A 15,811-nucleotide genomic window follows, 5' to 3' on the forward strand; every position below is an offset into this window, starting at 1 on the left:
CCTCATCGGTATTAGGAAGGTTTCCCTCAACTAATGAGTTACTTAGGTCTAACTCCAGTAGGTTTCATCAAAAACACCTTTATTTACACTAAACGCATAATAATCTTGTAGGTAAGTATACCACTGTCTTGTACAGACAATTCCATCTTATCTTCTTGCACATGACTGCAGATGCCACTGTTACATCATAGTACACATCACTATTTCATTACCATAACTATTAATCTATAATTCTACAATGAGCAGCATGCTCATTCACATTCAGCCAATTGGGGGTTTAAGCCTCTCCAGAAATCCAGAGACATGTGTCTTCCCTACTATACAGAAGGATACAGGGCCGAATTTTGCCCTTGTCGGGAGGGCTTGGCGGGGGTGAGCGGGGACGGTTGGGAAGCCCATTTCATGCTGGCGAGCCAATTAAGGCCCACCCAGCATGAAAAGCTAGCGGCAGCGCTCAACACCACCCGTGCAGGTGGGGGAGGAGGAGGATGAATGGGCGAGCGGGGAACTTTATGCATGCGGCGCGAGTGAGCGCTTGAAAATCTCCCTGGGGCACAGAGCCGCCTCAGGGAGAATGAAGAGTTTTTAAAATTAGAAATAAAGATTTAAAAAATGTTACAAAACATGTCCCATCATGTGACTCTGTCACATGAATAGCAACATGTTATAAATTAAATTTTAAAAAATTTATTTTACTTTTATTTGATGTTGGAAACCTCAGCCCACCCATGGATGAGGTTTCCAAAAAATGCAAAGGACGCTTGGCCTTTTTGCCTGCCCGCCAACTGTAAGGTTGGACGGGCAGCAAAAAATTTAAGTTAATTAATACTTTCATGGCCTTAATAAGCCTTCTAATTGTCAGCGGATGCGCTGCTGATTCCTGCGTGCGCCCACCGACTGAACTATCACGCAACTGTGCATTGACGTAGGGACGCTTGCTCGATGTCATCATGCGTCATTTCACGCTCGAGCAGGCTGGGCACGTGCTCACCCACCGAGGTGAGAATTCTGCCCACAATCATTAATGTTGAAGCGTTGATTTTAACAAGACTCTGCTCCAGACTGGAGCGTTGATTGACAGGAGTATAGGTTCAGAATCAGCCTAATAGTTCTAAATCCCCATCTTTTATTCATGTCCCCATGTTGCAAAGCTCCATACACAGAATAAAAGCTTGTAAAATAACCCTTTCAGTGTTAGGGTGAGATGAGTATAGTATAATCTGTTAAAAAACTAGCTGCAGGTCAGGGCCAAATTTCCATTCAAGTGGATGGGTTTCCCACAAAGGACACCAGGTGATACTCCCTTAAGAATTTTGACAACTGTGTTTTTGAAATGTGATTGTCCTCTTGAAAAGAAATGACTTGGGAGAATTTGAAATTAATTTCTGGTGAAAGTGGAATTATAAAATGGAACAGGAAAAGGCGAGACACTGGGGGAAATTCTATGAGCTTGCGATAGTGGTGGGGTGCTCACCTGCCACCAATCCATGTCAAAACTCAAGCACACACTGCCCAGGGTGCACAGGCCACTGGAATGAATGGATGGCTAGTCACAGGTTACACACCCATATTGTTTCAATGTCCAATGGCAGCAGATGATTCTTGGCACATAGCTGAAACATGACTCCTATATATTTAAATTGATTTTGTAATAATGTACTCAATTTGGAAGAAAAAGGGGAGTTTGAAAAACTAATCTTGTGCTAAAAGACTAAACCCTCAAAGAATTTTAATATGTTTCCATTAAACAAATGCAGCAACTTTGTTATAACAGCATGGTACAAATCTTTAATCCAATTTCTTTCAAAGAGGGAAAAAGAAACTGGGATTAAGCCACAGGAATGAGGACAAACTTTATTCAAATATTTAATATATCCTTTCAGAAATGTTTTATATAAGAAGCCATGGCATTTAATTTAACATCATAATGGGTTATAGTAACATTGATGAATAGGAGTTTTGCTAAAGGGAACTGATGGTGCATCTGTTCCTTAATTTCTAATCAGCAGTTGATGGATTGGACACAATAATAAAGGCTTTACAACCAGATAATTTGGTTGTATATAATTCACTCTCTGTATAACTGAGCATGGAGATCTAAAACCAACAATACAACCAAGGTGTTTATTACACCCCCATGGACACAGCAGACTCAAAGGAAGCCTGACCAAAGGTTTTACATTAGGCACATTGGATTAGAGCAGGCTCCAACCATAAAAAACTTTCAGCCTCCCTACCTCTCTCTTTTCTTTTAAGATTCTCATTAAAGTCTACCCTTTTGACTAAGCTATCGGCCACCTGTCCTGATATCTCCTTAAAGGGCCTTTAAATCTCCTTAAATAAATATTACATTTGGTCTGATAACACTCCTGTGAAGTGCCTTGTGACATTTTACTATGTTAAAGGCACCACATAAATGTAAGTTGTTATTGACTTAAAACCAACAAACCGGTACACCATAGATTATGGTCGCCTCGTAGCTGTGATACCGGAATAGCTCGGAGTTCAAATCTCATCATGGTACGTTGTGAAATTTAATCCAATGTATCTGCTAATTTATGGTATAAGGTCAGACAAAGTGAACATGAAAGCTATTGAAATAAAAGCAGAAAATGTTGGAAATGCTCAGCAGGTGGAGAGAGAAACAGAGTTAAAGTTTCAGATGACCTTTCTTCAAAACTGGTTGAAAATGAAATACTGTTCTAAAAACTCAACCGATTGACTAATGTCCCGCGGGAATGGGATCCCACAACCTTCCCTGCTCTGGATAGCCTATATGTGACTCCAACCCCAATCTATGTAGTTGGCCCTTAATGCCCTCAGGACAGTAAATACTGCCATGAATGGGCAGCATACAGCTTTCACATGTTCCTCCAAGAAAAATTATAAAGATGCAAACTTACTGTGTCTCTAAGCAAATGGTCTACTGTCAAATAAAGCTATCCTAAGCTGTTGGTCTAAACATTTTGTTGCTGGCTGCGAGGGTTGTCTGTCGTATTGGGAGTTCGTCCTGCCAAGCTGTCAATCACTGGGGACTCGAGACTGGGTATACCCTTAAAATTGTGAACAAGCAACAAAACCCACTATGGTTATTTAGTATTAAATGAAAATAATCTTTGTTGAACAGCTAAGGTTGCAGTCAATGATATCTTAGAGTTTTGCATTGTTTCAAAGCTACAGAAATTTGTATTAGGAAGCAGTGATGAATTAACATGGCAACAATGGCTCTAGTATTGAGACAATGCTAAATTTAACATTACAGGGGTGTTACAACTTAACAAAAGATTCTTGTTCAGGCAATACAATTAAATTGTTGTAATCTCTGTGTTACACATATACCTAATATGAAGCCCATGGCATCAATCCCAGCTATGAGGTCAATGGTGTCATTCTGGAAAGGCTGAAGCAAGTCTTCAATGCAGTCCTTAAAGGCCTTAAAATTAAATAAAAGATGAATCTTAACCCAGCATAGTAGACATAAAATAATTGTTACATCAAAATTGATCTTTACATGGAACATTTTATGAACCTAAACTTGATTTTGCATATTCTTCGTTGAAGTGGCTCCGCTGTAGATAGGAATATAGGAGCAACGATAGGATGTTTAGCTCAGTGACTGTTCTGCCAGTCAGTCAGATCATGGATAATTTGTAGATAACAAATGGAGACTGGGATCCAACTGGTGATCAAAGGATGGAATTTCCACGAGAGAGCTCCAACTCATCCATCCTAACTTCAGCAGAAGATTAGTTAAAAACCCCAGGAAAATGATATCATCGTCAATTTTCTTCTGCCAAAGTCACAGCAGCAGAGTGGGAGACCAGATCCTACATTTTCTGAATGGCATTGTCTCTGGCAATGGTAAATCACTTACTTACATATTGTGGGTGCTCAAGTAACATTGTCTGAAAAAACTATGCTCAGGCTTCTCCTCATAGGAGGGAGAGAAAATCAAAAAGGTGTTAATGTCCAGCCCATTACTTTGTAGTGACCCATTCAGAGTGAATTGGTGAGGCTTGGAAGGATGTTTCCTGTCTGCCTTCTTGATATGTGAGGTGAAGAGCTGGTGGGAAGTGGGGACAGAATGGAAAGATTTTATAACCTGACGGAATGAAGTCTCAGGTGATAAAAGAAGTGTCCATTCATAAACCCGGGCAGCCTGAGGCCACCATCTGGAAGGGTTCCCGGCATCAGCTGAGTGCCAAGGAGGAGTGGGGTGGAGTGGTGGGACACCTCTGTGGGCATAGCCCACATCAAGTAAGGTCTAAGGCTTCCACATGGGGCCTGGTTCTTGTTCCTCCTGACCCACAGTACTATTTTTTAGGCTTTAAAACCTACTTTGCCGTGTCTCTTAATCTCACAGAATCACAGGATTCTCACAGTACAGAAGGAGGCCATTTGGCCTGTCATGTCTGCTCTGTCTTTCCATAGTAGTAACTCACCCTGTGCCACTCCCCCACCTTCTCCCCTCAGCCCTGCACATTCTTCCTTTGCAGTTAACAATCCAATCCCCTCTTGAATGCCTCGATTGAACTTGTCTCCACCACACACTCCGGCAGTGCATTCCAGATCATAACCACTCGTGTGAAAAAGTTTTTCCTCATTTTGCCATTGCATTTTTTGTGCCAATTACCTTAAATGTGTGCCCTCTTGTTCTTAATCCTCCCACCAGTGGGAACACTTTTCCCCTATCTAATCTGTCCAGACCCCTCATGATTTTGAATGTCGCTATCAAATCTCCTTCTCTTCTCCAAGATAAACAATCCCAACTTCTCCAATCTACCTACATAACTGAAGTTCCTCATCCCTGGAACCATCCTTGTGAATCTTTTCTGCACTCTCTCTAATGCTTTCCCACCTTTCCTAATGTCCAAGCCCAGAACTGGATGCAATACTCCAGTTGAGATTGAGCCACTGTCCTATACAAGTTTAACATAACGTCCTTGCTTTTATACTCTATACCCTTATTAGTAAAACCTAGGATGCTTGTCACAAGGCTATGCACCTTTATTTTTGAAAACATGGACCAGAACTTTTAAGATGGAGGGGTTTCCCTTCCCACCATCCAACAGTCAAAGGAGAACACCCTCCTGCCAATACTGTCAGCCTCGCAGCAATTTAAAGCTCCAACAAGTGTTAATTGGCTGGAAACAAGATTTCTGACCCTCACCAGGAGGAAGTGCCACCTCAGAGAGCTGCCATCCAATCAGATTGTACAGAGTAGTCAGACTCCTTAGTCCCTGCAGTGCCAGAAGATGTAGTGGACAGGACTGGGACTGTAAACAGTCCCCACTGTCCAAGTCCCAGGAGTCCAGGACCAGTTAAGTGTCTCAGGGCAAGGAGGGGAGATGAGGCCCAGGGGATGGGCAGAGAGAAGTGGGGGTGTTGGTGGAGAGGTCAGGGAGGGGGAAGGGAGCACCTGCAGGGGCCCGACCTTTTGTGGGGGTGCCTGATGTTAAAAGGAGGCTGATGATGGAGGCACACCCCCTTCCTGCCCTAGGTTTTTTTGTTTATTCATTCACGGGATGTGAGTGTCGCTGGCTAGGCTAGCATTTATTGCCCATCCCTAACTGCCCTTGAGAAGGGGGTGGTGAGCTGTCTTCTTGAGCCGCTGCAGTCTATGTGGTGTAGGTACACCCAGAGTGCTGTTAGGGAGGGAGTTCCAGGATTTTGACCCAGCGACAGTGAAGGAACGGCCGATATATTTCCAAGTCAGGATGGTGAGCGACTTGGAGGGGAACTTCCAGGTGGTGGTGTTTCCATCTATCTGCTGCCCTTGTCCTTCTAGGTGGTAGTGGTCATGGGTTTGGAAGGTGCTGTCTAAGGAGCCTTGGTGAATTTCTATAGTGCATCTTGTAGCTGCTACACACTGCTGCTACTGTGCATTGGTGGTGGAGGGAGTGAATGTTTGTGGATGTGGTGTCATCAGGCGGGGCTGCTTTGTCCTGGATGGTGTCGAGCTTCTTGAGAGTTGAGGGAGCTGCACTCATCTAGGCAAGTGGGGAGTATTCCATCACACTCCTGAATTGTGCCTTGTAGATGTGGGCAGGCTTTGGGGAGTCAGGAGGCGAGTTACACATCGCACAATTCCTAGCCTCTGACTGCTCTTGTAGCCACAGTATTTATATGGCTAGCCCAGTTCAGTTCCTGGTCAATAGTAACCTCCAGGATGTTGATAGTGGGGGATTCAGTGATGGTAATGCCATTGAATGTCAAGGGGTGGTGGTTAGATTCTCTTGTTGGAGATGGTCATTGCCTGACACCTGTGTGACATGAATGTTACTTGCCACTTGTCAGCCCAAGACTGGATATTGTCCAGGTCTTGGTGCATTTGGACATGGACTGCTTCAGTAGTCGAGGAGTCACGAATGGTGCTGAACACTGAGCAATCTTCAGCGAACATCACCACTTCTGTCTTATGATGCAAGGAAGGTCATTGATGAAGCAGCTGAAGATGGTTGGGCTGTGGACACTACCCTGAGGAACTCCTGCAGTGATGTTCTGGAGCTGAGATGACTGACCCCCAACAACCACAACCATCTTTCTTTCTGCTAGGTATGACTCCAACCAGCAGAGAGTTTTCCCCCTGATTCCCATTGACTTCAGTTTTACTAGGACTCCTTGATACCACACTCAGTCAAATGTGGCCTTGATGTCAAGGGCAGTCACTTTCACCTCACGTCGGGAGTTCAGCTGATTTGTCCATGTTTGAAACGAGGCTGTAATAAGGTCGGGAGCTGAGTGGCCCTGGCGGAATCCAAACTGGGCGCCATTGAGCAGGTTATTGCTAAGCAAGTGCCACTTGACAGCACTGTTGATGACCCCTTCCATGACTTTCCTGATGATGGAGAGTAGACTGATGGGGCGATAACTGGCCGGGTTGGATTTGTTCTGTTTTTTGTGTACAGGACATACCTGGGCAATTTTCCACTTAGCCGGGTAGATGCCAGTGTTGTAGCTGCACTGGAACAGCTTGGCTAGGGATGTGGCAAATTCTAGAGTACAAGTCTTCAGCACTATTGCTGGAATATTGTAAGGGCCCATAGTCTTTGCAGTATCCAGTGTTTTCAGCCATTTCTTGTTATCACTTGGAGTGAATCAAATTGACTGAAGACTAGCATCTGTGATGTTGGGGACATCTGGAGGAGGGCAAGATGGATCATCCACTGGGAGCATCTGGCTGAAGATAGTAGTAAAAACTTCAGCCTTATCTTTTGCATTAATGTACTGGGTTCCTCCAACATTGAGGATGGGGATATTTCTAGAGCTTCCTCGTCCAGTGAGTTGTTTAATTGTCCACCACCATTCAGGACTGGATGTGGCAGGACTGCAGAGCTTAGATCTGACCTGTTGGTTGTGGGATTGCTTAGCTCAGTCTATCACTTAGATAAAAGCAAAAAACTGTGGATGTTGGAAATCCAAAACAAAAACATAAATAAAAATACCTGGAAAGTTGCTGCTCATGCTTTTGGCACGCAAGTCTCCTGTGTTATAGCTTCACCAGGTTGTGACCTCATTTTTAGGTATGCCTGGTGCTGCTCCTGGCATTCCTTCCTGCACTCTTCATTGAACCAGGGTTGATCCCTTGGCTTGGTGGTAATGGTAGAGTGGGGGATATGCCAGGCCATGAGGTTACAGATTGTGTTTGAGTACAATTCTGTTGCTGTTGATGGCCCACAGCACCTCATGGATGCCCAGTCTTGAGTCGCTAGATCTATTCGAAATCTATCCCATTTAGCCTGGTGTTAGTGCCACGCATCATGATGGAGGGTATCCTCAATGTAAAAGTGGGACTTTGTTTCCATGACTGTGCGGTGGTCACTCCTGCCGATACTGTCACGGACAGATGCATTTGTGGCAGGCAGGTTGGTGAGGATGAGGTCAAGTATGTTATACCCTCTTGTTGTTTCCCTCACCACCCACCACGGACATAGTCTAGTGGCTGTCGTTTGGGACTCAGTTGTGGTGATACCGAGCCACTCTTGGTGATGGACATTGAAGTCCCCCACCTAGAGTACATTCTGCACCCTTGCCACCCTTGGTGCTTCTTCCAAGTGGTGTTCAACATGGAGGAGTACTGATTCATCAGCTGAGGCAGAGCGGTACGTGGTAATCAGCAGGAGGTTTCCTTGCCCATGTTTGACCTGATGCTATGAGACTTCATGGGGTCCGGAGTCAATGTTGAGGACTCCCAGGGCAACTCCCTCCTGACTGTATACCACAGTGCTGCCACCTCTGCTGGGTCTGTCCTGCTGGTGGCATAGGACATACCCAGGGATGGTGATGGTAGTGTCTGGGACATCATCTGTAAGATATGATTCTGATGACTATGTCAGGCTTTTGCTTGACTAGTCTGTGAGACAGCTCTCCCAATTTTGGCACTAGCCCCCAGATGCTAGTAAGGAGGACTTTGCAGGGTCAACAGAGCTGAGTTTCATGTTATCGTTTCTGGTGCCTAGGTCGATGCTGGGTGATCTGCTCAGTTTCATTCCTTTGTTGTGACTTTGTAGCAGTTTGATACAACTGAGTGGCTTGCTAGGCCATATCAGAAGGCATTTAAGAGTCAACCACATTGCTTTGGGTCTGGAGTCACATGTAGGCCAGACCAGGTAAGGACAGCAGATTTCCTTCCCTAAAGGACATTAGTGAACCAGATGGGTTTTTACAACAGTCGACAATGGTTTCAAGGTTATCATTAGACTCTTACTTCCAGATTCTTGTAGAATTCAAATTGCACCATCTGCCGTGGTGGGATTCAAACCCAGGTAACCAGAGCATTACCCTGGGTCTCTGGACTACTAGTCCAGTGACAATACCACTACGCCATCACTTTTGGGCTCCCACCCTTATCCCCATTCCTGATCTCCTCCCTCCAGCCCGAAAATCGAGGCTGAGCAGGAAAACACCCTTAGTTGGTCAATAATTTGCCACTTAAGGGCATCAATTGGGGCAAGGGCAGGTAGGCCGGCCTAGGCATCCCCCACCCGAGCGTAAAAGTGCAGAGAGGTCAGGGTAGGCGGGGCTCGGTGGGAAGGCCACCTGAGAAATTTTACGTTTACACCCCGACCTACAAACCCGCTATTGGGGGATCCTAAAATTCTCCTATGATTTTTCAACTTTCAACCGACTGGAAATTTTACAATTTGAAATAAGGCAGGAGAAACTAATTAAAATGCAAGGCCACCTTCCAAGGTGAAGGTGAAAAACAAACAGATCACTCTCAGGGGGAGTGTGAAGAAAGAGACATTCCCTATAGTTCGGAGACCCATCAAAACTCGTCACTGTCTAAGGATGAGACATTAAAATACAAAATTCTGCGTATTGATGGCTGCCACAAATAAACCCACCCAAAAACCCCTTGGAAATACACAATGGGTGAAGTACTTCAGGGTAGACTGCAGAGAGGTTGCAAGAATCTTTTCACCAGTGTAAACAGGCTGAAAACTGGGCTCTCTTCCTCTTACTCTTTTGGAACAAGTGTATGACCCAGTTCAGAAGTGAACTTTACTAGAAATCTACCAGCCAACCGAAATCTCATAACAATTGCAGCATCATCTACACCTGACCGCATCCGCGAAACCAACTAACCCAAATTGGCCACAATGTTTAAAAATCGGCACCTCGAGGACACTTAACCATTTAGGGCAGAATTCTCCCTTTGGCGAGCAGGAGTGTAAAATGACGCACAGTGACATCGGGCGGGTGTCCCAACATTCACTGCGCGTCATTTAGGCTTTCAGTTCGGCAGGCATGCAGCCAAGTTGGCTGCGCGGCTGCCAAACTATCAAAGGTCTATTAAGGCCTATTGAAAAGTAATTAAATCAGTTGGAGGAGCTACCTGTCCAACCTTAAGGTTGGTGGGGGTGGGGGGTGGGGGGAGGCGAAGATCCCAGGGGCCTTCGCATTTTTCATGAAACCTCGTCCACGGGCGGGATGAGGTTTCATGAAGCATTTAAAAATTCAATAAAAGTTTTAATTAAAATTCAATGACATGTCCCAGCTCATGTGACACTGTCACATGAGGGAACATGTTTTAAAAGTTTTAAATTCCTTTATTTCAAAGATTAAAATTTAAACTAATCTCCCTGAGGCATATTGTCTGTGCCTCAGGGAGATTTCTGCACTCTTTCGCCCCAATCGGGGGCGCCGATCGGGTTAGCACCCACCCCTGCCCGTCCCCACACAACCCCCCTGACAGGGGAAAATGCTGCTTGTAATCTTTTAACTTTCATTTTCACTGGACTATAATTTTTCCTTTTTTTCTGATACCTTCGTGTGTGATGTCAGTTTCATTATTTTTTCCTTAGGTTTAGTGGTTAGTAAATTTGCTCTTTCTTTGACTCAAAAAATCCTTGTTTGATTGGGTCATTATTGCTCACTGCTTAAATAGTTAGACACATTTGGATTTGGAAAAGGGATAACCTCGTGAAAAAGAAGCTTAATCCTTTGTTGTGACCAGACGAGGAGGCTGAATAGAGGGAAGCCAGTTTATTCCTTCTCACCAGGTCATAACATGCTGTATACTTATTAACTGCTCTCTCAACCTGGTTTGCCAGCTTCAATGAGCTATGCAATTATACACCCAAGTCACTCTGCTTCTGCACCCTCTTTAGAATTGTACCTTTTATTTTATATTGTCTCTCCGTGTTCTTCATACCAAAATGAATCACTTCACACTTATCTGCATTAAACTTCTTCTGCCCATTCCACCAATCTATGCCTTTTTGAAGTTCTACACTATCCTCCCCACGGGCTACAATGCTTTCAAGTTTTGCATCATCCACAAATTTTGAAATTGTGCCCTGAACGCCAAGGTCCAGGTCATTAATATATACAAGAGCAAGGATCCCAACACCAACACTGGTGATCTCTACTGCAAACCTTTGTCCAGTCCGAAAAACATCCTTTAACCAATACTCTGTTTCCTGTCACTCAGCCAATTTCTTATCCCTGTTGCTATTGTCCCATGAACTATAATTTTGCCCACAAGTAAAAAAAGTTGCTGCATTGAAAATTTCATTCACCATCCATGTTCCCCAGCACAGGAAGTGCATGAGGCTTCCCTGTGAACTTCACGTTGGGCGGGCCTTAATTGGCCCACCCACTAAAAATGGCGGGCACACCCCCACCCCCTATATCGTGGGTGCCGATCGGAGGGCTGCCTGCTTACACCCACTTCCGCACATCCCCCCCAGTGGGGGGATAATTTTGCCTGGGGACTATGCCGTGAAGCAGGAATCAGCCCCCACTAACTGGAAACTTAGAGGAAACAGCTTAGCAGCAAAGGTGAAAACTAACTTTTATCGATGTGGAAACAATCATTCTCCTAACGTTTGGCAATTTATAAAGGTGGAGTGTTACTTTTGTCACAGAAGTGGGCACATACTGAAACATTGCCTGGAAACAGGCTTCCAGGCAACAAACTAAGTCCAAAGAAGTATATAGTGTGGAAGAGCCAGAAACAACCAATTCTGACATTTATTAATTATTCAACATGAAAGTTGGGAAGACAGCCAATAATTACTGCCCCATTGCAAGTGAATGGTAAACCCTTAAAAATTTAAGTAGCATTGGTGCTCCTACCACTGTAATAGGAGAAAACACTTTCAGATATTTAAATAAAGGTGCTCAACAATTAAATTTGGAACAAACATCTGCCAAGTTGAAAACATACACAGGTGAAGAAATCCAGGCAAAAGGTATCACCAGAGTAACGGTTCATTATAGACACCAAGCAGCACAACTACCAGTGATAGCATTAGAAGGTAGAGGACCAAGCCTTCTAAGTCAAAGTTGGTTGAGGGAAATTAACCTTGATTGGCCAATGATATTTCAAAAGGAAGCAGGAAGAGTTCCTGAGTTGAAAAAGGAACAAGGCAAGGTACTTCAGAAAGAGCCTGGAGATTCAAAGGACCAGAACTGGATGAAAAATGAGTGTGTGGCCATTCAGCAACCTGAGGAAATGAAGACTGTCTTAAACAATGACACGGAAGAACAGCAGAAGAAACTCAAGGAGACTCTGCTAAATGACAGAATTCAAGATGAAGTGAGTGAGCTTGGCAAAGAAAAGGAAAACCTGTTGAAAGACCTTCACACATTACAAGGATCCCCCAGGTCAAAGTTTGTACCTCCCGAAAATTGCAAAGAGAAACAGGAAGAATTTAATGTCACTCTGAACAAACTGAAGAACCAGTTGGCAGAGAAGATGCAGCAATGTTCAAGGTTCCAGGAGGAAGCCAAAAGATACAAGAAGGATATAGGAGAGCTGAAGAATCAGCTGAATGAAGCTAAAGAGGCATTGAAAGCAAAAGTCATAGAACTTTCCAAGATGCAAGTAGATAATGAAATCATGGGTAGCTCAACTACTGAACTAAAACAAGTTGAGATTTCACCTGAGAGAAGTCTGGCCGGCAGTAAAGTCAAAAAGAAGGTTGAGACTAAACTCTATGGTAGAAAGAAATAGACAAAAATTAAGAAGGTTCCAAAAAGACAATAAAAGGTGGGAATGAAAAAGTGGATCATTGGAAACTAAACTCGCTTGTTTCCTATTTCATTAACAGAACAACCCCCCAAACTACAACAGGTGCAACACCTGCAGAGTTACTGATGAGGCCCTGCCTTCAGACAAGACTAAGCCTGATACTTCCCAATTTGGAGGGGAAGGTGGAGAAATGTCAAGGGAACCAAAAAGCAACCCATGATTTGCACAGTTGTGAGCGACAGTTTACTGTTGGAGAAGCAGTATACAAGGAATTTTGATGGAGGACCAAAGTGGTTACCTGGTAAAGTAAGCTCTATGACCGGACCAATGTTGTACCACGTGGAAGTGGAGGGCCGGACCACCTGTAAACACGTAGATCATTTAAGAAGAAGGGAGATACCCCAACAAAATGATGTTCCACCTGTAACCATTGCTGAACCTGTGATTCCTGTTGAAGTTGCCCAACTAACGATAGACATGCCTGATGTCTCTGTCGGAATGGAAGACACTGAACTGCCTTTGCCTAATGAGGTACCTGATAATGTGGTTCCAGAGAATGTGGTTCCTGCCAAAGAATCTGAAGTCGTGGAGCTGCGACGTTCCACATGATCAAGAAACCACCTGAAAGACTGAACTTGTAATTTCATAACCCGTGTAAATATTGTAATGTCATGAGATAAATATCCTTGTAAATACAAAACGTACAGGAGAAGTTAAAGGGGGAGGAATGTAGTAATTATAGTTTTGATAAATGTAGGACTATAACTTTAAGAATAACCCTGTGTTGGAAGATCACAAGATCTGTGTACACCAATGAGTTAGCAGTGCGGGGAACCTCTAGGAGGGAGTTCATCTTTAGTTCCAGAGTTTGATGCACATGTGTAGTTGCTGCTTGCTGCTGCTGTCTTGAAAATAAAGTTCAATGTTTCCACCAAGAAAAGTTGCCTGGAAAATCAACTCTATAACAGCCTTCTTTCTCGTTGGACTGGAATCTAACTTATGGAAGGCTTGGCCTGGTTGGGAAGATACCAGTGCACCTTCCAGCTCAGGCTTCTGGTTAAAATTCGATATGACTCTGGCCAATCCTGTACAAGGATCTTTCTCTGTGCCTAGTTCATGCTGGCCTGGACATGACTGTTTTTTTTTACCAAACAGCAGTGCTCATTTCAGCTGTGACAATTTTCAAATCAAAATAATAGGCTCCCAAAAGTAGAACACCAATTGAAGCATGCATTTATTACCTGTGTGTCCAAATTGTGTTAGTCTTCCTGTATTGGCACAAGTAAATATCCAGTGAGCTACATTATTACTACTTTGCATGAGCTATAATGCACAATGTCAATACCATTGTGTTCAATGGATTGCATATTATTAAGTCTACCTACCTGTTGGTTACAGTACAGTCTGGATGGATCAAGCCAGGCATACCGTGGGCCCTTTACATTGGGTGCCATGAGAGCTAAATACCAACTTTTTCCACGCTCTGGTGGGATAGTCAATGCTTCCATGCTACAGAGTAAAATAAAACAAGGTCAAAGAGCAACCAATGCACGTAGAGATCACAGCACAGAAGCAGATCACTCAACCTAACTGGTCTATACCAGTGTGTATCTCCACATGAACTTCCTCCCACCAGCTCTTCTTTGAACCCTATTAACATATACTTCCATTCCTATAAAATAGAATGTGCTTTTGGTTTGTGGAAGCTCCCACAGTCAGCACAGGAATGTGAATCCTCTGTTCATTCCCTTATGTCAATAGACTTCCATTCTTAATATCTGCACTCTGCTATTAATTGTGGTAGGCTCAAGCATACCTGACTCCTCCTCCACCTCCTCTTGAGCTACAACTCGTGCTTCAATCTGCTTTTCTTCTCCCCCTTCAAACACTAGAACAAGATCATCAGCAATAGTCTCTTTCTTCATGTCCGTTTTACGAAAAACATCTCCGTGACTAATATTAATCGCTTGTGAAACCAAAGCTGGATATCGAGGAAAATATTGGCCCTTACGTGGATAGAAATTAATGGCATCTGATCGACTTCTGTGCTTTGGTGCTGCTTTAGTAATGTCAGTGTCAAAAGTTGTAACCTAATCTAGGGTCAGCTGCAAAAATACTTTAGCTCCACCCATGGAGCCTGAAATAGGCCTTGAGGCTGCGGTCAAGACTGCCTTGGCTAGTAAAGATAATAGCGTAACATAAACCGATTTTAAAAAAAGAGTAATGTACTGCTTCTTAATATTGGACTCAGCAGAGATTGCTTTTCCAGTCTTTCTCTAACTATCTTGCATCTTATAAGATTTCAAACAAATCCAACTCTCAAATAGTTTTAGTGAACTTGCAAAACCCCTCAGTGTTACAAGGTGAGTGACTTGAATTAGTCAACAGGCTACGTTTGTATTTCCGGTGGTGGAACTTTGAAACTTATCACCCAGGAGACTGGAGGCAGGTCAGTAGCTTTTTATTCCTGTTGTGAGCTTTTGAACTGGCCAATCTGAATCCCTCTACAAGGCAGCCTGCAACTACAGCAGAAGCCTGCCTGTAGTGCCAGCTCCCCCAGCCGTCGGGAGGCTGCCTCCAGGTAACTACACTGTTTCCCAACACCTCAAGGGACTTGGAGGCAGTTTGGAAAATTCCAGTCAGCCTCTGACAATAGGCCTGAGAAGCTGAGAAGGCCATTAACTCGCTGAATTGGCTCCCCACCATTTGTAGACAGGTAGCCCTTCCGTCCCGATTCCACCTCCAGGAAAGTGGCTCAGGGCAGAATGGTGCCATAGAACTGATATGCTGACCAGTGGCTTGAGTTTATGAGCCTGCCAGTCTGCCGTGTCTGGCTCTATTGGGGACTAATAAGTCAGCCCCTGAAGTGTAAGTTAGAATATTTAATTCAATGTAAGATAATGTACAGAAAGTGAAGTAACAAGAGGGAAAGAAAGGTGGGATTGAGAGAGGTTAAAAAGAAGAATCCTTAAAAATTTTTAATTTTTTTTACATCTCCAACAATAATTAAAATCTGAAGGAATGAGACTCCACCCTTGTAAAAGTAAATCTTCAGCACTGGTGAGGTTGTTTGGTAGCAATTAATACTTAGCAAAAAGCTAAACGTACAGTTCAATGGACAAGCCCAAACTTTTTCTGATGTCTTTACTGGGTATCTACTGTATTGCTTCCATTAAACTATCAATTCAAACGGGCAATTTAAAATAAATAACAGTCTTGCTGGATAAAACCTCGAACGCACAATGTCAAAATGTCTGGAAATGGCACAAAAACCATTTCTTCATGGGCAGTACTGAATTCCCAGAGGAGAAACTTTCCAGAACTTGCAGG

At 43.8% G+C, this 15,811-nt stretch overlaps 1 protein-coding gene across 1 annotated transcript in view; it reads right to left on the reverse strand.

Moving 5' to 3' along the window:
• zgc:174895 (uncharacterized protein LOC100126024 homolog) overlaps positions 1 to 15,811 on the reverse strand; it is a 31,120-nt gene that overhangs the window by 10,610 nt on the left and 4,699 nt on the right. The window contains exons 3-4 of the mRNA XM_041198244.1: positions 13,867 to 13,990; positions 3,340 to 3,433 (exon numbers count right to left, since the gene is read on the reverse strand). Coding sequence (XP_041054178.1) covers positions 3,340 to 3,433; positions 13,867 to 13,989 — 217 coding nt within the window. The 5' untranslated portion in view covers position 13,990. The remainder of the gene's footprint in view (positions 1 to 3,339; positions 3,434 to 13,866; positions 13,991 to 15,811) is intronic.

The sequence above is a fragment of the Carcharodon carcharias genome, chromosome 10, assembly GCF_017639515.1.
Source record: "Carcharodon carcharias isolate sCarCar2 chromosome 10, sCarCar2.pri, whole genome shotgun sequence".
Classification (NCBI taxonomy): Eukaryota; Metazoa; Chordata; class Chondrichthyes; order Lamniformes; family Lamnidae; genus Carcharodon; species Carcharodon carcharias.